The sequence below is a fragment of the Leucopleurus acutus genome, assembly GCF_964270905.1.
Source record: "Leucopleurus acutus genome assembly, chromosome: 4".
NCBI lineage: Eukaryota > Metazoa > Chordata > Mammalia > Artiodactyla > Delphinidae > Leucopleurus > Leucopleurus acutus.
In genome coordinates, this window is record NC_139146.1 from 111,508,433 (window position 1) to 111,529,757 (window position 21,325).

Genomic DNA, 21,325 nt, shown 5'->3' on the forward strand with positions numbered 1-21,325 from the left:
ATGCCACATTTTATTTATCCATTCATCGGTTAGTGGGTATCTAAGTTATTTCCACTTTTTGGCTATTATGAATAATGCTGTTATGAACATTCATGTACAGATTATTTATGTGGACATATATTTGCAATTCTCTTGGATGTACCTAGGAGTAGAATTGCTGGGGAAAGGGCAATTTTTACTTTAGAAATCTCTCCATTATTAACTGTTATATTAAAAGTCATCTTATTAATGGTATATTGTCCTTTTTTATTTATTAATGGTTGTATTTACAATGTTTTATTTACATTGATTTACAATGTTGTATTAATTTCTGCTGTACAGCAAAGTGACTCAGTTATACATGTATATTCTTTTTCATATTCTTTTCCATTATGGTTTATTACAGGATATTGAATATAGTTCTCTGTGCTATATAGTAGGACCTTGTTGTTTATCCATCCTGTATATAATAGTTTGCATCTGTTAATCCCAAACTCCCAATCCTTCTCTCCCCCACCGCCACCCTTGGCAACCACACGTCTATTCTCTATGGCTGTGTGTCTGTTTCTGTTTCCTAGATAAGTTCATTTGTGTTGTATTTTAGAGTCCGCATATAAGTGATAGCATATTGCATTTGTCTTTCTCTGTCTGACTTACTTCAGTCAGTATGATAATCTCTAGGTCCATCCATGTTGTTGCAAATGGCATTATTTCATTCTTCTTTATGGCTGAGTAATATTCCATTGTATATTTTATACCATTGTATACCATGTCTTCTTTATCCATTCACCTTTCAATGGACCTTTAGGGTGCTTCCATGACTTGGTTATTGTACATAGTGTTGCTATGAACATAGGGGTGCATGGATCTTTTCTAGTTATAGTTTTGTCTGGATATATGCCCAGGAGTGGGATTGCTGGATCATGTGATAGTTCCATTTTTAGTTTTTTGAGGAACCTCCATACTGTCCTCCGTAGTGGCTGCACCAATCTACATTCCCACCAACAGTGCAGGAGGGTTCAGTGGTGTGTGTCTGGCTTGGCTGGTACTTCTTGGTCCTACACCAACCCTCCACCCCCCACCCTCACACATGTTGTGAACCAGTAGGTGAACCACAGAAAAGTGAATTGTACTAAGTGTTTAGTCTCTTTGAATAGGGTCATACTTCCATTGAATTCACTCTGATTTATTATTTTGCTACTGCACTTGGAACACAGATAGTATTCATTAAGAATTGGATCTATAGAGTAGAAACAGAGGTTCCCTGTTTCCATCAGTTAACTCTCAAAGGATAGCTGGAGCCAATTTCAGATTATTCTAGGGCCTTTGCTTTCTTAGTTCCTTGCCATCCTTCTTTTTTTTGGCCTTTTTACTTTCCATTAGTGCCACTTACTAAACTAAGAGACCTGAAACACAGATAACTCAGACAAAGTATTTTTATAGTCTTTAGGTGAAAAGAACTTATAGTAGGTTTGTCATCATGGTTTTTATGTGCCTTGTAAATTGTGTTGTTTGTCCTGAAACTCTGAAGAAGTTACAGCCTGCTTCTTTCAACCTATTCTTAGTTTCTGGTATTATGCTGTCAGAGTTATTATTAAGGGTGGTAAAATGAACTTACAGTAAAGGAAGCAAATTGTTTAAGTGCATAAATTATAGAATTTACTACTTTTTAAAGTGGTCAAAGTAAGGAAAAGGACCACCGGAATGATTTTTTGTAAACAGACTGTATTTTCATCATAACAGTAACTTTATAATAGGTGTTCTTGTTATGACTTTGCAAAGTGAACATTACCTTAGAATTGAGATCCTTGGATTCATGAACTTGTCAAAAGTCTGGTTTTTTAATGAGCCAAAGCTATTTGAACTCTGCAGACTTTAACAGTTTTCTTAGTGGCCTGTATATTTGAGTAGGAGGTAATAAAGAGTAGGCAGTGAGAGGGATGCTGTTTGACTCTTAAGGAGAACGTTGTTTCATTGGAGAGGAATAAAATACGGACTCCCTTTAAGCCAAGTAGTTTTCATTTCTGTTGTTCAGATTTCTTAAGAACCTGATAAAACATTAGCCCTACCGTGTCCAGCATTCCCCATTAATTCTTCTTGGACCCTTTTCTACAGAATGAAATTGGTTGATTCATAGGCTTGGCCTGAGGTTTTGAATAGGGAGCTTTGGGAGAATGTTTTAAGAAGTGTTCCAGCAAGTCATTAAGACTGTTGACAGGTGGCCAAGCCAAGGGAAAGAGTACTAGTAATAACAACAACTTACGCTTACAGAGCTCTTAATGATGTGTCAGGCAGTGCCCTAAGTACATTACATGTATTAACTCACATGATTCTCATAGCAATCCTATGAGGTCAGTAGGGTTTTACCCTCAATTTAGATGAAGGAACTCAGGCACAAATAAGTTAAAGAATTGCCCAAGGTCACACAATCATGATTTGAACCCAGGTGGTCTAGTTCCAGAGTCAGTGTCCTTAACCACTAAGTGTTCCTGCACAACCTGGAAACACGGAGAAACTCTCACTCCTGCCTCTGGAGAAGGCAGGGAGGGCAGGGGCCCAGCAAAATGTCAGCATTTTGCCAAAATGAACTGGTGAGCTGACGCATTCTCCTGGCCTTTCACTGCTTGGATAATTTCAGATGGCAAAAGAAGCATTAGTTGTATGGAATTCTTTTGTGGCCAGAAGGTATCAGCAGGACGTAGATCTAGCTTATCTTTAAAGATATACCTTTTTTTTTAAACAGAGAATGAGCGCTATTGTATACAATATTGTCTTTTATTATAGCAGGTTTGTGGAAACTGGCAAAAGAGTCAAATTAAGACGAGTTGAAATGTAAAGATGAAAAAGCTAAGTCACAAGACCATCGCAAAGTGAGAAGAATGTAATTTGTGTGTCCGTTTACTCCCTAGTGTGACTTTTAATCTCCGGTACTTAAAACTTACTGAAACTATCTAACCGTGGCCTAATAAAATAAAGAGCCACGATGTCTTTTCATTTCTGTTTCTCGAAGTTGCACAGACGTCGGATGAAGATAAGTAAATACCGTTAACAGCTTCTGGTGGAAGCATAATTTGCTTTGAAAGAATGAATCAAGATATGAGCCAGGGTTTATGACCTCAGAGCAAATGAAGGTCTTCTTGGGGACAAAATGAGGTTTAGGATTCTAGAGGAAACTTCCAGAAGAATGAGCACAGCCCAAAATGGTGCTACCCTTGGTACTCTCCTTAGTCAAGTAGAGAAAGACAAAGAATCGGTTTATAAAATGGACATCGAGTGGTGAATTAGAGGTGCATTCAGCCAATAGAATGGTTGAATTTTATTTCAGCAATTGAAATTAGCTCATTGAGGGCAGCCACCATGTATATATTACCCGCCCCTACATCCTAATCCATAGTAGAGTGCCTGCTACTTAGGAACGAGAAAAAGAGCAAAAATAGTAACTACCATTTATTGACACCACGTATGCTGTGTATTATTATCACCTCCATTTTATGAATGAATAAATGGAACCTTGGAGAGTTAAGTCAATGGCCAAATCTCACACGAGTCATTTAACTGCAAAGTCTATTTTCTTAACCACCACAGCTGATCATGGCTGACCTTAATGATTAGGCTAAAGGTTTTGGAATATCTTCTGCAGTTAATGGGGGAATCCTTGAAAGTTTTCTGAACAGGAGACTTATAAGAAAGTGGTATATGGGATGAGGGCAGAATGGTTTTGTAGCTTTTGCACTTTATTTTATTTAAGTCTTTACTGAATTCGTTACAATGTTGCTTCTGTCTTACGTTTTGGTTTCTTGGCCGCGAGGCATGTGGGATCTTAGCTCCCCAACCGGGGATCGAACCCGCACCCCCTGCATTGGAAGGCGAAGTCTTAACCACTGGACTGCCAGGGAGGTCCCATTTAGCTTTCGCACTTTCCTCTTGCTGTGAAGTGATAAGCATCTGAGTCAGTATGCTAGGTTAGAACCAAAAAGAGAAGAGAGATAGAAGACTCCCTGAGAACAAATGGATGATCCTTGAGACATGGGGACTGATTGGTTGTGGGAATTAGGGAAAGGAAGGAGTCCCAATGAATCTGAGGTCTCCAGAGTAGTGACAGAGAGATTGCTGGTGTCATAAATAGAAATAGGGAAATTAGGAGATGAAGCAGTTTGCAAAGATTTTTAGGCCTGTGGTGGTGTTTTGGGCCTATGGTGATGGCAGGACACTAGTGTGCAATGTATACCAGTTAGTCTTTCCTTGACGTCAGAGACTTCATCTCCCTACATAAAAGCTAAAAATTCTGCATTCTTGCTTTCCTAGACTCCCTTGCACATGACCCAGCTTTGGTCATGGGACATAAGTGGACACCTCCTGGGGGTTTCTAGGAAAGATTTTTCTCTCTGATGATTAAAAAATCTAGTAAGAAAAATATCTTTCAACTTTGGATTTCAAATGCAAGTTTATCTTACAGGAAGCTGCTGCAGCCATTTTGTAGCCTTGAGGCACAGGTGGAGAAAACAGGTGGGAAGTTGACTCAGAGCCCTGACATTGGGGAGCTCCTGAAACAACACCAGGACCATCCATCTCTCAGCTTATCATGTGGGGAAAAAAAACCCATTGTTCAAGCCACTTTTAGATGAGTGTTTTGCTATTTATAGCCAGAGCATCCCAACTGATACAGACTTTATGCAGGTCCCAGATTACCTTGGGATCCAAGACTGGCTGTACCTTCTCTTTTGGACATTAATTTTGGGAAAACACCATATGGGGAGTGAACATCAGAATTGTCCACTGAAACCTTTAAAATAGTAGGAGTTCCTAAAAAGGAGAATGTGCTTTGGATCCCATTTCTAGAAAATGAGGGCTTTTTAACAAAGGTCTCTAAAGGTCCTGCAGCCTGGCCCAGATCTTACACCAAGTTTGCTGCTAGGTGAGAGTCCCTGTTAGGTTTCAGTGTTGCAGTGTGCTTCTCAAATGACAACAGGGCTCATTAGTAAATTGAAGCATCCCAAAGCCCCTAGATACACACTGGGCGAAGGAAGTATTTTCTTCTTTCAGAGCTGCTGTTCTTTTCATTCGCTTCCTCCCACCTTCCTTGCGTTTGCTGGTGTCTGCTGGCAGGGAGGCAAGTTCAGCCCAGTGATAGATGTGCTAACGAGACTTAGCTTGCTTTGTGAAGCTTTTGAATTGGAGCAAGAATGCGTTTGGAAGGTCTGGATGACTGATTGATTGAAAAGTAATTGATTGCAGAATTTCAAAATGAGATTCAAAAGGTACATTATAAAGTTAGATTTCACAAAGGCCAAACACTTTATTATACTCTTTTGCTCATTTTAAGTTTACCAAATTATTTTAGAATTTTGTACCCACTTCACCATTTAGCTCCTGAAGCTTTTTGTGTGTTGTATATAAAGTTTATGATAAGGAAAGTCTTGTCAGGAAGAAGAGAGAAAAACATGGTACATAGATTCTAGTCCTGATTCTGCCACCCAGGAGGGAAAATTGCTTAACGTTTCCAAGCTTCCATATTTGTCAGTGAAAATATTTGACTAAATCTTGTGTAAGATCCTGTCCACATGAGATCAGAGTTCCTACTTCTTAGGTCATGCTCTACGTGGAGGGCCGGGCAGGGTGTGGGTCTTACCTACACACCTCAGGGGGAACACACCTGAAGACAAATAAGAATCTTGCTAGAAGTATAATGTCAACAAAATTTGGTTCTGATGGTGGGATTCTGGGTGGAGATGCCAGGTAAACTACAAGACACTTAATTAAATTTGAATTTCAGGTAAACAAGAATTTTATTTTATTTTTTAATATAAGTATGTCCCAACTACCACATGGGGCATACTTATACTAAAACATATCCATTATCTTATTTGAAATTCAAATTTACCTGGGAGTCCTATATCTGGATTTACTAAATCCGGCAACCCGAATTCTACAAGAAGTCACTGATGGTGATGACGTCAGCCTAAGTTACTCGAAAGAGGATAAAGGAAGACTCCAGGAGGATTCTGTAGGTCTGATAGATCTGCTGTCCTGTGGGGGGCTGCGTGCATTCAGCCAAAGCTGAGGTGAGTGAAAGACTGAGGTATGTGTCAGGAACTGGGGGACAGGGAGTCCTCCCCTTCCTGGTTCCTCACTTGACCTTGAACATCTCTTCAACCCCCTTTCCCTTTTTCACCCTTAATTGGTTTTCATGAAAAGGAAACTATTGACTTTTTATTATAGGCTGTAGTTATGTCATCCTTTTCATGGTCCTTGTTCTGAATTTTGAAATGAGTGGGTGGGCCTTGGTTTATTTTTCTCGTTCTCCATGCTCACTGCCCCCTCCCTAATTAAATTAATTTCTGCTGGTGTGTGCCCCAGATTGATTTTTTCCTCCCCTGTGGACTAGCTCTTTCTCAGTAGAAAAATGAACGCCAAATTTCTCACACCCATTTCTAAATTTCTGGGCCTTTTCAGATTTTCCTTGTACTCATCCTTCAGGTGTCTGTACACTCTTTACCCACATCACACGTCTCTAAGGGAGCAAAAGGCAAGATTCTTTGCAGCACGCAGAGGGACAGGATTGCACTCCGGTTTTGATCCCGGTGTGTGGCTCGCTGCCTGTAGCACTGCGGAGGCAGAATCGACACTGTGCGCTGCTGGTTTGTTCCTGTTTGTCAAACAAGATCACTTAACACCTCTGGGTCGGGTAACTGTGCTTTCCCGTGGAGCGAGAGGACTGCCGAGCTGGAGAAACGGTGGAGCCTGCTCCCAGGTGGTGAGCATTTCAGGGCCCTGATAGTGAAAGCAGCAGCAGGATGAACAGGAAAAAGAGATGCTGAGACCGCCACACACATGGTACAAGACATGGCTGGGGTGGGAATCTAATGATGAGGGGATGTCCTCACCACCACCACCACCCCCACCAAATACTGGCAAATGGAGAGCAGCCACAAATCCTGGCTTTTTAGTTATTTATCCTGAGGATGGTAGCGGGAGGGGCTCTTTGGGGTGCCCTCTGTTGTGGTGCTCTCAGTGGTCCTCAGTGTTGTAGCCTTTGGCGCCCAACATGCCAGCTGTGGAATTTGGCAAATGGAGGTCATGGGTCAAGGCCACTTCTGAAAGGGCTGCTTAAGTTTGTCCTCTGTGCAATCTGATTTGAAGGGTGGAAGGCCCTTCCCTTTAAACTTTTACCTACGTGATTGAAATTCCCCACCCCTAGAACCGCTAAAGAGCCCAAAACCTTTGTTCAGGCCAGCTTTCTTCTGTGTACTAGGCACCAGAGATCCTGAGAAGAATGAATGGTCCCCACTGTCTGGGAGCTTATCAAATAAAGTAAGCTGACGGTCGAACTAGAGTTTACCCATGTAATGAGCGCTGTGGTGATAGTTCACACTGACAGTGAGGCCTGTATCCAGGGGTGGGGGACACTGAGGGGCTCAGCAACGAGAGGAAGATGATAGAGGTAGGTAAGGTTGTGGGCTTGGATGCTGTAAGAGCCTCTGTGCATGCCTTGCCCAGATCCCCTTGACTGGACTGGTGTCCCCAGCCCTGAGCTGCTGGGAGATCACTGGCTGGCAGGCTCCCCGCTGCACTCTCCCAGGGTAAACTGCCCTCTGCTGAAAGAATCAGAAAATGCCCAGGTGTTGTGTACCCTTCCCCAGGGATGCCTTATAGCCAATGGCCGATTGATGAGAGAGTACAAAAATCTGGCTTCCTTGCCTCAAAGTGGACAACTCTGTGGTGTTATTCTTGCTCCAGAGATCCCGTGGGATCAGCCTGAGAACAGACTTCAGCTGGAACCACGTCTTAACTTCTGCGCCGTCCTGCCTCCCTCACTTCTGTACAGGTGTCTCCCCAAAACGTGTCTCAGTAAATCACTTGCACATGAATTCACCTCTGGCTCTGTGTCTAGGAAACCCCATCTGATGGGAGAGGGGCAGGAAGTTGATGTGGTTCTGGCGTTGTGGGCTCTTATTTTCTGTGACATGAGAGACACAGTAGACAAGGTGGTTGAGGAGATTGGTGAACGTTGATGGCGGGCGTGTGCCTCACATGGGGAATGGGAACAGCGTTGATTGTCAGCTTAGGTGAGAGACCATCATCTATATTGTGGTATCATTAGCTTCAGCACTCAGCAGCCTAGATACAAAACCAGAAGCAGATGGCACATGGCTGTAGTGCTGACAAAGGGAGGCCGTAAGAAGATAATGGTCCAGGCATGATAAGAAAGGACTTGAAGGTCGGAAGGAACAAATAGTTTGAGAGAAAATGGAGGTGTCAGTGGACCAAAGATATGGTTAAGATTGAAAAATATGTGTGATGAGCACCAACCAGAGAACACGTGGCAAGATTAGGAGGCTAGGAGGGTGTGTTCAGAGTTTAGAAAGCACGAATTTAAGGTTTAAGGGTTAGAGCATTTCTGCATAATGACAGGTCTAGATCCGCCATGGGCACAGGTGTCTGAATGAATTAGATGGGAGGTTTCTGGTAAAGAGATCAAAGCAATGCAGTGTTAGGGAGTTGGAGCCATCCTCAGGGATGTTGTCAGCACTGAGGTGTGGTAGTGACCCCAGAAATCCACGCTGAACCCGCAGTTCTTACCTGCCCCACGCCCCAGAGATGCCATCACTTCCTGTACCTGAGGCTTTGTGTAGTAGGCATCCCTAATGAAGGCATTGGGCACAGACAAGTTATTGAGGTACAGGAATTCCTAGTGAGACCTTCTTTCTTGGTGGTGTATAACCCAAACCATTTGTTAACAGCTTAAATAATTCCCAACTTTCAGTTTTCACGGTGTCCCACATCCCCTTGGACTAGTTGGCCTTCCTGTTAAATCTCTCAGTTAGGAAAATGCCACTTATTTGATTTTTCCCTTTTTTTCTTTGTATTTTCACTTGCTGTTCTTATCTCCTAATTATCTTGCTGACCCAGGCATTCAAGAATAAGGAACACCATGATATATGAGAAGCAGTTGATGCAGTGGAAAGGATTCATGCCTCTAGTTCTGCCTGGAATGTTCTCATTCCTTTCTCCATTCAGTTAATTTTCACTTGTCCTTTGGGTGTAGCTTAACTGTCTCCTTCTGTTCTCCCCAGTCTATTTCAGAACCGCCTCCCCCATAATATACACTCAAAGCGCCCTATTCCCCATATGACTCTTATCACAGTTGTAATTAAACAAACAAAAAAATTAAGTAATTCACTGCTTAAGGTCTGTATCACCTGATGGAATGTAACCTCTCTAAGGACAAGGACCATCTCTGTATCCCTAGCTCCTGACACAGCACCTTACGTAAAGAATGCGCTCAAAAAATATTTGTAGAGCAAATAAATAAGTGTATGATGGGCTGACAGTTCGAAAAGCTCCAATTCTATTTCTAGATCTGTTCCTACATACTCGGTGATCTTGGACAAGTCATTTCAGCTTTCTGAGCAAAGTACGTTTTTACTCATTTTAACATTGTATGATTTCTGATTTCACAGCGTATCAGCCAAACACCTTAACAACTCTTAACCCCAGCACTATGTCTGGGCTAACTTCTCCTGGAACTCCTTAAAGTAGCTTATTTGTAGAAAAACTGTTTTTCCTTTGTGTTTTGGTAAGCTATTGCTAAGTTACAAAGCAGTCCCATGTTTAGTGGATTAAATAATAATTTATTATCTCAAAGTAAGTAGAAAAGAGGTAATGATAAAGATCATAGTAAGGAACGAACAAAATAGAAAGACAAGGAGATAAGGTAGTGGACCATGGGGATGTTTGAGGAAAGAATATTCAAGGCAGAGGGTACTGCTAGTCCCAGGGTCCCACAGCAGGACATGCCAGACATACCAGAAGATAAGGAACGAGGCCCCAAGTGGCTGGAGCAGAGCAAGCAGGATGGTAGTGAGCAGCCGGATCATGTTGGGAGCCTTGGCCAACTTGAGGACTTGGGCTTTTCCTCTGAGTGAGATGGAGAACCACTGAGGGATTTTGAACAAAGTGGCATGATTTGCAGTCTTCAGTCCTTTCCTCTGTTGTGAATTCTAGCTTGTTCTCTTGACTCTAGTCATGCAGATGTGTATTTTCCTGGGTTGTGAGACAGAACAATCTAACGTTATATGATCAGAGATAGGCTGCTTCTTTGGGCAGGTTTTTACTTCATGTTTGTAGACTGAGTTTGTACTTTTGGTTCCTAGGGAGGAACCAAAGATAGGGGTGACTGCTTTGTCCTAATTGCAATTTCCATCTCTATGCCTACATTTTTTTTGAGCTGGACTAAGGCTCAAATGGATAGATAGCTCAAGGAAGATGAAAGAAAGGAAGGAAGGAAGGAAGGAAGGAAGGAAGGAAGGAAGGAAGAAAGAAAGAAAAGAAAGATGTAGAAATGGATGGATGGATGGATTGATGGAGAGATAGATATATAGTAGAGAGGAAAAAGATGAAGTAGAAATCTTCCTTGTTTAGGCAGCATGCAAGGAGGACTGGTGAACTTTTTCTTTCTCTGTGAATTACAAACTTAGAGTTCAGAAATTGCATAGTTGGATTATTGTTACCTTAATTCCACCTCCTGAATAATCAAATATATTCTAGCCTAACCAAATAGTAATTAGGTTTCTGCTTATCTCCCAGAAGCAGTGGGAACATTAGAGAGACTTGGCACTGGGATATTACCAGAGGATAAGAGGCATACGTGCTGAATAATGAGAGTAACTAACAAAACTGAACTTCGCCCTTTTGGTATGGGAATGCTCAATAATGCCTGGATCTTTTCTTTTGTGTTCTGGTCTTATGCAAACACAAATTACACTCTTGTTGACTTCACTGTAACCCATGAAACTGAAGAAGGGAAATTTGAGTCCCATAGAAGGCAGTTTCACCAAACCTGCCTCTTGCATTTGTGTGATGGAACCTGAGAACACCTGTGTTTTCTAACCGAAATTATGAAGGAAGAAATGTCCCCAGCAGTAATCAGCACTGGCACATGGTATGAACAGACAAAGCTACTTCTTTAAAATCATACATTTTTTAGAACTGGAAGCAATCTAAGAAAGCATCCAAGCCACCCTCACTGTACAAATGAACAAAGTAAGTAAAGCCCAGAAGTGCCTGTTCACACCTGACATCAATCTGTACTAATTGTGGGAAGTGTGGGAAGCAGTGTGGCATCATAGAAATAGCATAATCTTTGTGGAGGTCTGGGCAGGCATCAGAGCTCTGCCACTTACTAGCTGCTGTAGCCTTGGGCAAATTACGTTATTTCTTTGAGACTTACTTCCCTCACCTATCCCTACTTCGTGGGCTGGTTGTGAGAATTACATGACATAATATGTTAAGCCCTGGCACAGAGTAGATGCTCAGGAAATAGTCATTATGATCAGCTCCCTCTTGCTGCCAGTGATGATACAAAAAAACCATCTCAACAAGTACTCAGTGTAACTACACGATTTTAAAATGTCAACCAATGGTGAACTTGTTTCCAGCCATATTCAATACACTAAAATTTCAATATAACTCAGGGTAACACACAGTTGTATATAAAGTACGGTGTTAGGCACTATAGTTAGCTCAAAAACAAATAAGGAGGAGATATGGTTCCTGCTTTTAAGGAAATGAGAATAGCCATATGTACCCTGGGCTGTATTTTGGTGAGGACTGTGGTAGTCACTAGAGGGGAGTGGACCCCGGTCTCTGGAGGCAGAGAAGAAGCTCCTTCTGCATGAGGGGCTCAGGGAAGTCTTCATGGAGAAAGTCACATTTGAAAGCCTTCTTGGAAAGTTCTGGAAAAGAGATTGGGGAACATTCCTGTTTGAAAGGAGCTTCTTTAGCATAGGCACAATACAGAATGTATTTAGATTTAGTAAACTTCTCTGCTTAAATGAGCATAGCTTATGTAAAGGAAATGCTTAACATAATAATAGTAGTTACCACTTATGGAACACTTGTCACATACTAAATACTTCTCATGTACTCACTCTTTTGCTTATTATACAACTCTATGAGGTAGATTATTATTATCATCTCCATTTTAAAGATGAGGAACCGGAGGCATAGAGAGGCTAAGTGTATTGTCTGAAGGCCTCACGGCTGGTGTATAGCAGAGCCAAACTCGGACCCAGGTCATCTGACTCCAGAGTCCGTGCTTCAGTGTTGACATTAGACAGTGCTTTCTCTTTTTTTTCCTCCAGATCCATGTTCTGCCCTTCTCTCTGCTCTGCACCCCAGGAGGTTGAGCTGTGTGGACTCTATCAACCAGTCCCTTTGCCCTCTGGGTTCTAGGTGCCATAATGGAAGTGAAATTTCAGAGCAAGCCTCAGGTTTGCTGGGGCTGCATTCCTCAACTGAAGACTACAGCTCCTGTTGGCTGTTTTCTCCTGCAATTTCCAAAAGCATCCCCTCTTCTTGTCCCTGGACAGCTATTGTTGACCCCAGGGTGTTTCACCATCCCTTGTCGGTTCCTTTAACTCTGTCCCTATCTTTGTGAAGAGTAGAATTTGGGGGTCATAGGATAATCATATGTTTATCTTTAATAGATACAGCCAAGTAGTTTTTCAAAGTGGTTTTACCAATTTATATTCCCACTAACAGCATATGAGAATTCCAGCTGTTCTACACTCTTGCCAACTCTTGGTATTTTCTGCCCTTTTCATTTTAGCCATTCTAGTGGATATATAATGGTATCTCATTGTAATTTTAATTTGCATTTCTCTGAACCACAGAAGTTAGATACTTTTTCATGGTTTTTTGTTTTGTATTTTTGCCATTTGGATATTTTCTGTAGTGAAATGTCCAGGCCTTTCCCCCTTTCTAAATTGGGTTGCCTGTCTCTTATTGATTTGTGAAAAATTTTTAATATGTTTTGGGTACAAATCCTTTGTCAAAGATATGTACTGCAAATATCTTCTTTCACTCTGAGGCTTGACTTTTCATTCTCTTAATAATGTCTTTTAATGACTAGATAGCCTTAATTTTAATATACTATAATTTATAAATTTTTATTGTTTATGCTTACCAGTTTTTATAGTTTTTAAATATGTTTGCTACTCCAGTATCATAAGGGTGTTTTTCTATGCTTTCTTCTAGATATTTTATGGTTTTATCTTTTACATTGGGATCTGCAATTTATCTGGAATTGGTCTTTGTGATGTAAGATTAGAAACCTGATACTTTACTCTCATATGGCTAACCAGTACACCCAGAACCTTTTTCCTTAGTTCACTGCAATGTCACCCTTTTTATAAATTGACTGTACATGTGTGGTTTTATTTTTGGACTCCATAGTATTCTACTCCATTGGTCAGTTTCCTTGTGCCAGTATTGCACAATCTTGATTATTATAGCTTTATAATGAGTCTTGACATCTGGAAGTGGAAGTCTTCTGGCTTTGTTCTTCTTTAGGATTGCTTCAGCTACTTTGGTCCTTTGCATTTTCATATGTATTTTAAAATCAGCTTGTCAATTTTCATGAAAAAATATGCTTCAACTTTGATTAATATGGTGATGAACCTATAGATTTCTTCTTGGAAAATTAACGTCTTAGCATTATTGAGTCTCTCAATCCATGAACATGGTATATCTCTCCATTTATTTAGGTCTTTAATTTTGTCCAATAATATTTTGTAGTAATCAGTGTAGAGGTCTTATACATATTTAATTATATTTATTCCTAGGTGTTCGATTTGCTATAATAAATAGTATTATTTTTAAAATGTATTCTCTGTTGCTAATTTATATGCATATAATTAATTTTTGTATATTGACTTTATCTAATGATCTTATAAATTCAATAAAGTATGATATTTATAGAAGGCTTTTTGTAGATATCCTTTATTAGTTTAAGGAAGTATCTTTCTATTCCTAGTTTCCTAAAATTTTGTTTAAAACCAAGCGGGTGCTGACCTTTATCAAATGCTTTTTCTGCATCTCTTAAGATATCCACCTCTGTTTTGACTCAGCTCTAGAACCCAATACTAAAGTCCTTTCTCTGGGCTTGGCTCTACCCTCACATTCACAAAACTTGGCGAATAGAAACTAGACAAACAAGGACTTATACAAGGGAAGTGGCAGTAGACACAGAAAGGAGGAGATGAGTGAGAGAGATCTTGATGCTCTGTAAAATATTTTGTATAGTTTCAAATGGGTTTGAATGAGATAGAGCCAGACTTCTCAATTTTTTTAACTCCTTTTGATAACATGAAAGAAAAACTTCACACCTTTGTATTATAGAAACAGTAAGCAATTTTTCAAGTATAAAATTTAATACTTTTTTTTCAAACTTTATACACAATATTCCCTCATACCCCAAGTCTGATCCATTCTCCCTAGAAGAGTACTGTTCCTCACCACTCTTTTCCTGTTGAAAATCATTGAAATAGCATCCATAAAACACCTCTTTATTCTCTTAACACTGGAGTTGAATTTAAATGAGCCCTAGTGCCATCTTGTGGACATGAGGGAATATATGAGTATAATAGTTTTCTTTTCATTCCAAGGTGTACTTACGTATCTGTGTCCTGTTAATCTAAGGTGAACCTGATGGTAGAAAGACCTCAAGTCATGGAGCCAGGCAGTGCGTTGCCACTTACAAGCCCTGTGAACTTAAGATTCCTTAGCTGATAAATGGCAATACTAATACTGCTCACCTTATTAAGGTTATTGAGCATATTAAAGGAGGTTTAAGGAAGTTCCCTTCCATTCCTAGTTTCCTAAGATTTTGTTTGAAAGTATGAATCAGTGTTGAATTTCATCAAGTGCTTTTTCTGGATCTTTTAAGGTGTCCACTTCTGTTTTGACTCTAGGACCCAATGCTACAGCCCTTTCCCAGGGCTTGGCTTTACTCCCACTTTATATACAAATGATACTTAGCCCAGCAGATAGTACGTTCTCAATAAATATCATCTGTGAATATTATCAAAAATCTTAACAGTGAACCCAGAGGCCAGGGAAAGGTAGTAGAGTACAGTATCTTAAAACAACTTGGCTACAGATACTAGTACCCTCTCCTCCCCCAACCCCACTCTACCTCATTCTTGATTCCCTGAGGCAACCACTCGACTCTTAACTATTTCTTTTTATATTTATAACCATATTTTTAATAACATGCATATACGGCTTTTTCTTGAGTTTTTTTCAGATGTAGGTACTATCTATTGACTTTCTATTATGGAAGATGAAAATTTAGCTTTCTTATAGTATTCCCCCATCCTCCCCATCTTTCCCACTCTTCCCCATTTATGATCCCATTTATGTAAAAATAATTTAATTATATATTTGTATATTTTGCTTTCCACACCATAACTAAAAGGATGAACAAAGGCACAGAAAGGATGAATACTAGCAAAAGAAATCTACATTCACATTATTAATGTTGGACAAGACTGAACTTGAGTCTTAAATGAGTCAAGGAGATACATTTTTAATGAATATAATATATATACATATACGTTTAAATGAAATTTATAGTGAAAAAGGTTAAAATTTACAGTGATAATAGAATTTTTAAAATAACTTTATGCAACAATAGTGAGGAAGAACAAAAAGAGAAGATTTTAATCACCTCTGTCAGCCCGTAACTGATCCAACAGAGGAAAACTAAGAAGGATGTGGAAGATTTGAATAATGTCATGAAGATAAATCCAAATGTGCCCCCAGATAGGCTCATGTCACCAGGTATGAGTAGCAATGCAAAGCTTGACCTTTTATTAGGTTGCCAAAATTGTTTTTTATAAACAGTACAATTTTCACATTCCCACCAGCAGGGTATGAGGGCTCCAGTTTCTCCACATTCTCACCAACACTTGTTATTATCTTTCTTTTGATCACAGCAATCCTAGTGGATATGAAATGATATTTTGTTGTGGTTTTGGTTTGCATTTCCCTGATGGTTAATGATATGATATATCTTTTCTTGTACTTATTTGCGATTTGTATATCTTCTTCAGAGAGATGTATATATAAATCCTTTGCCCATTTAAAACATTGGGTTGTCTTTTTATTATTGAGTTCTAAGAATTTTATATATATGTATGTATATATATACATATATTGATATATATATATATATATATATATATTCTAGATACAAGTCCCTTATCAGATATATGACTTATAAAAATGTTCTCCCATTCTGAGGGCTGTCTTTGCACTTTCTTGATGGTGTCATTTGAAACACAACTGTCTTAAATTTTGATAATGTCCAATTTATCATTTTTTTCTTTTATTACTTGTGCTTTTGCTATTATATCCAAGAAACCATTGTCTAATTCAGGATCATGAAGATCTACACCTATATTTTCTTCTAAAGGCTTTACACGTTTAGCTCTTACATTTAGATCTGTGATGTTTTGAGTTAATGTTTGAATATGGTATGAGGTAAGGGTTCAACTTCTTCTTTCACCCGTGGATATCCAGTTGTCCCAGGACTAGTTGTTGAAATGATTATTCTTTCCCCATTTAATTATCTTGGTGCCCTTGTCAAAAATCAATTGACCATAAATGTGAGGGTTTATTTCTGGACTCTCAATTCTATTTCATTCAAGTTATGTCTGTCCTTATGCTAGTACTATACTCTCTTAAAGACCATATGGTAAACTTTAATCAGAAAGTGTTAGTTCTCCAATTTTGTTCTTTTTCAAGATTATTTTGCATCTTCTGGATTCCTTGAATTTATATGTGAATTTTAGCCTCAGCTCGTCAGTTTCTGCCAAGAAACAAAATGGGATTTTGATAGGGATTGCATTGAACCTATAGATCAATTTGGGAAATATTGTCATCTTAAATATATTGTCTTCCAATCCATGAACATAGGTTAACCTTCCATTTAATTTAATTTAATTTAATTTCTTTCGACAGTGTTTTGTAGTTTTTAGAGTATATGTTTTGTACATCTTTTGTTAAATTTATTCCTAAGCATTTCTTTTTTGATGCCATTATAAATGGAATTATTTCTTAAAATTGACTTTCAGATTGCTCAATGCAAGTGTATATAGATTATTTTTTAAAGTATGAATTTGTCTTTCCTCTGCTATATACAGTCTACGTTTACTGCAAACTGCAGTCCATTTTATTTCTCTGATCTGTTTTACTAATTTGTCTACCTGCCTGACTCCTGAGAGTGTTTGAGTTTTCAAATCCTGATTTAAAGCATTTAAAATGTTATTTCTATGTAGATGGGTTAGTAAGGATAACTAGCAGGTACTTCTTAGGCTCTTTAAATACTCCATTGAGAATTTTTGGACACTCACCTAATTTTTTTCCACATAAAGTTTAATATATCCCAAAGTGAACTTGTTCTTATCTAATCATTTAGGTTACCCTATGTCTGGAATTCTCAGAGAGAGAAGGATGATGGGACACATGTTGTTCTTATCTTCCAAATCCGTGACTATTGCCAAAATTCAGGTTACTCTCAGCAAAGCTGAGAAAATCTGAACATGTCCATTGTTGATGAGGAAGGGTCAAAATGGGTACTTTATGTACTATTGATGTGTCTGTAAAATGGTACATGTGCTCCGAAAATCAGTATGCCAATAACAAAAGCCTCAGTAAAGATTATAATCTTTAACCTTATAATTCCCCTTTTAGAAATCTATCATAAAAATTCTAATATCCAGAAAAAAATTTACACGTAAAGACCACATCAGTATTACTTTATAGTACAAAAATGTTGACATCAATTTAAATGTGCCATTAAAAATACTTATGCATAGAAAAAGGCTGGCAGAAAATATACCAAATTGTTAATAATGTTATCATTATTGATGAATATGATGTTATCATATGATGAATAGGATCATATGATGAATAGGATCATCATTCTCCTATTCATCATATGATAACATTCATCATATGATTCATCATCATATGATGAATGTTATCATATGATGAATAGGAGAATGATGATTTTAACTTTCTTTATAGTTTCCTTATTTTTCTGAAGTTTTAGGACTATTAACTTGAATTACTTTTATCACCAGAAAAATATGTTATTAAAAAGTGGTTTGGGGCTTCCCTGGTGGCGCAGTGGTTGAGAGTCTGCCTGCCGATGCAGGGGACACGGGTTCGTGCCCCGGTCTGGGAAGATCCCACATGCCGCAGAGCGGCTGGTCTCGTGAGCCATGGCCGCTGAGCCTGTGCGTCCGAGCCTGTGCTCTGCAACGGGAGAGGCCACAACAGTTAGAGGCCTGTGTACCGCAAAAAAAAAAAAAAAAAAAAAAAAGTGGTTTGACCATAATTCAAAAAGAGTCATGTACCACAACGTTCACTGCAGCACTATTTACAATAGCCAGGACATGGAAGCAAACTAAGTGTCCATCGACAGATGAATGGATAGAGATGTGGCACATATATACAATGGAATATTACTCAGCCATAAAAAGAAACGAAATTGAGTTATTTGTAGTGAGGTGGATGGACCTAGAGTCTGTCATGCAGAGTGAAGTAAGTCAGAAAGAGAAAAACGAATACTGTATGCTAACACATATATATGGATTCTAAAAAAAAAAAAAAGTTTCTGAGAACCTAGGGGCAGGACAGGAATAACGACACAGACGTGGAGAATGGACTTGAGGACACGGGAAGGGGGAAGGGTAAATTGGGACGAAGTGAGAGAGTGGCATGGACATATATACACTACCAAATGTAAAATAGCTAGTGGGAAGCAGCTGCATGGCACAGGGAGATCAGCTGGGTGCTTTGTGACCACCTAGAGGGGTGGGATAGGGAGGGAGGGAGATGCAAGAGGGAAGAGATATGGGAACATATGTATATGTATAGCTGATTCACTTTGTTATACAGCAGAAACTAACACACCATTGTAAAGCAATTATACTCTAATAAAGATGTAAAAAAAAAAAAAAAGTGGTTTGAGGGAATTCCCTGGTGATCCAGTGGTTAGGAGTCTGCACTTTCACTGCCAAGGGCCTGGGCTCAGTCCCTGGTTGGGGAACTGAGATCCCTCAAGCCACGAAAAAAAAAAAAAAAGTGGTTTGAGAATTTAGAACAGCGTCCAAAAGCCCTGGGAGCTTTACTGATAAGCAATTTGCCAGTGTCGCCCCCCTCTGCCCTTACCAAGTAGAAACGTTATGATGGTGGTGCTGAACACCAGCCCCAGGATGGGGGTTTAGCTCCTCTTCTCTTGGTTCCTCCTGTGCCCAGAGGCAGCTCTTCCTTTTCTGCTTCCCTTGGTGGGTGGCAGACCCTTATCTCTCAAGGCCAAAAGGCAAGGAGTCAAGGGGGATTTGGAGGAAACTGCAAAAATTCCAGGAGTCTTTTCCCTCTAGCTATTTAAATAAGATTAGACTTTGGCCTCATCTAAATTATTTTTTTTTAAAGATTTTTTTAATGTGGATCATTTTTAAAGTCTTTATTGAATTTGTTACAATATTGCTTCTGTTTTATGTTTTGGTTTTTTGGCCATGAGGTATGTGGGATCTTAGCTCCCCGACCAGGGATCGAACCTTCACCCCCTGCATTGGAAGGCGAAGTCTTAACCACTGGACGACCAGGGAAGTCTCTCACCTAAATTATTGATAAACACATTCTCTCTGTTTTCTGCTGTTAGACAGAGATCTAAATTACTATGTCTATTCTTTCCTTAACCTCATAGCATTGTTGAAGTCCCTAGATGTTCTTTAGAAGCGCATCACAAACTTGAGCGCCTCAGAATACCCTGCTGGTTTGTTAAACTTCCGTTGTCAGACCCAGCCTCTAGATTTTCTGATTCAGTTGGGCTGGAGTGCTGGCTGAGAATCTGCATTTCTAACAAGTTTGTGAATGATGGGGAAGCTGCTGGTCTGGGGACCAGAGGACAGGAGAGCAAAAGGAAGGGAGATCACAGGATGCAAACAAAGAAAGGTCATAAGTAAATGGGGCCCTTAGGGGTTCTCTCCTAGTCTGAACCTTTCCTGTGAAGTGAAGCTGTATGGGGTGACATCAAGGTGTTGAATAATGATGAAGAGTTAAAAGCATAGATTTTGTACAGTACAGATCTGAATTTGAATTCTCTCTCTGCCAGATGTGGCTGTGTGACTTTGGGCAAGTTACTTAACCACTCTAAGCCTAGTTTCCTTAATTTTAAGATGGGGATAAAATAGTTGTTGCTTCATAGGGTGACTGTAAAAATTGAGAGAATAGGTACATTGTTTCACATAGTTCCTGATCCACAGTGAGTAGTCTATAAATGTTAGCTATTATTGTTTACTTGTCCCTGTCACCCATGACTGCAATCCCTTGGAAATGTGTTTACTGGATGAGACAGGTACAGATTTAGACACACTGATTTTTGCTGCCGTATACGTGGATGGCCTGAGTTGTTGAGGACTTGACGTGAGTGTATATGCTGTGCGTGTAATTGCCCAGCGAAGTGGGGTGGCCCAGCGGAAGGAGGAAGGGCCTCTTGTTCCAGTTTGGGTCTTGGTCTCCTTATCCGTGGACTGAAGGGAATTGGACTAGAGAATTTCTAGGGTCTCTTCCAGCTGGAAAATGCTGGTTTCTCACTGCCAGGGCAACTCCATGAATTTAGACTTTCTTCTCTTAAACACAAGGTGGCAGCAAAAGACAACACTCTTGTCTGCCCTTTGCTACAACGGGTAGGATGCGCTGATATTCCCCAGTTTACACCGTGTTACAAAATAGAGGATGCAAATGGCTTAAGATCACCACCTGCTTCTAGTGGTTTCTAAGAGGCCAAGGTTTAATATCCCTAGAATGATGCTTATATCACTATAATCAGGATTTTCTTGTTTTTCCAATATGTCCACAGAAGGTACGGACCCACCATTCAGTGCTGCACTGCCCCCGCATCCACACAGACACACACACACACACACACACACACACACACACACACACACACACACACACACACACCACCCTTCCCCAAGGCCTTTTCCATCACGGCTGTGGCTTCTCAGAATACCTGCTAAGTTCTCGCCTGTGATCAGCTGGGGGCTGCATGGCAGGCTGGCAACTGTGTGCTTTGCAAGGTGCAAACAAAAACTTCTTTCTTCTGGGATCTGGGAGGATTTGAGGTATGGAGGCCTGGCAGTGCTCACCCAGGAAAATAAATTTCAAATAAAACACTCTTGTGTCACCGTTCTGTTCCAATGTGTCCCAGTTACAAACGGTGGTAGGAGAGGCAGAGCTGGGTGTTGGGACACTGTGATCCTTCGCTGGCTGGTGGCCCCTGGCCAGGTGGACTGGGAAGGGGTGGGGAGAAGACGGGAAGCAGACCACGGAGCGGGATGGGCAACACTGTTGCAGAAACAGAATAAGGGAGCTGACCTCAGAATCTAGATAACGTGCCTCCAAGGATCCCTAGGGGCAGAGGTCAGGAGCCTGTTTCAGGTGCAGGTTGGGTGACCTTTAGCAGAGGAATTTCAATCAGAGGACA

At 40.1% G+C, this 21,325-nt stretch overlaps 1 protein-coding gene across 2 annotated transcripts in view; it reads left to right on the forward strand.

Annotated features, from left to right (window-relative positions):
- The first annotated feature begins 5,592 nt into the window (after positions 1 to 5,592).
- SHROOM3 (shroom family member 3) overlaps positions 5,593 to 21,325 on the forward strand; it is a 254,302-nt gene continuing 238,569 nt past the window's right edge. For both annotated transcript variants that reach the window (XM_082837589.1, XM_082837590.1), the window contains exon 1: positions 5,593 to 6,733. In XM_082837589.1, the coding sequence (XP_082693715.1) occupies positions 6,383 to 6,733 (351 nt within the window). In that variant the 5' untranslated portion in view covers positions 5,593 to 6,382. The remainder of the gene's footprint in view (positions 6,734 to 21,325) is intronic.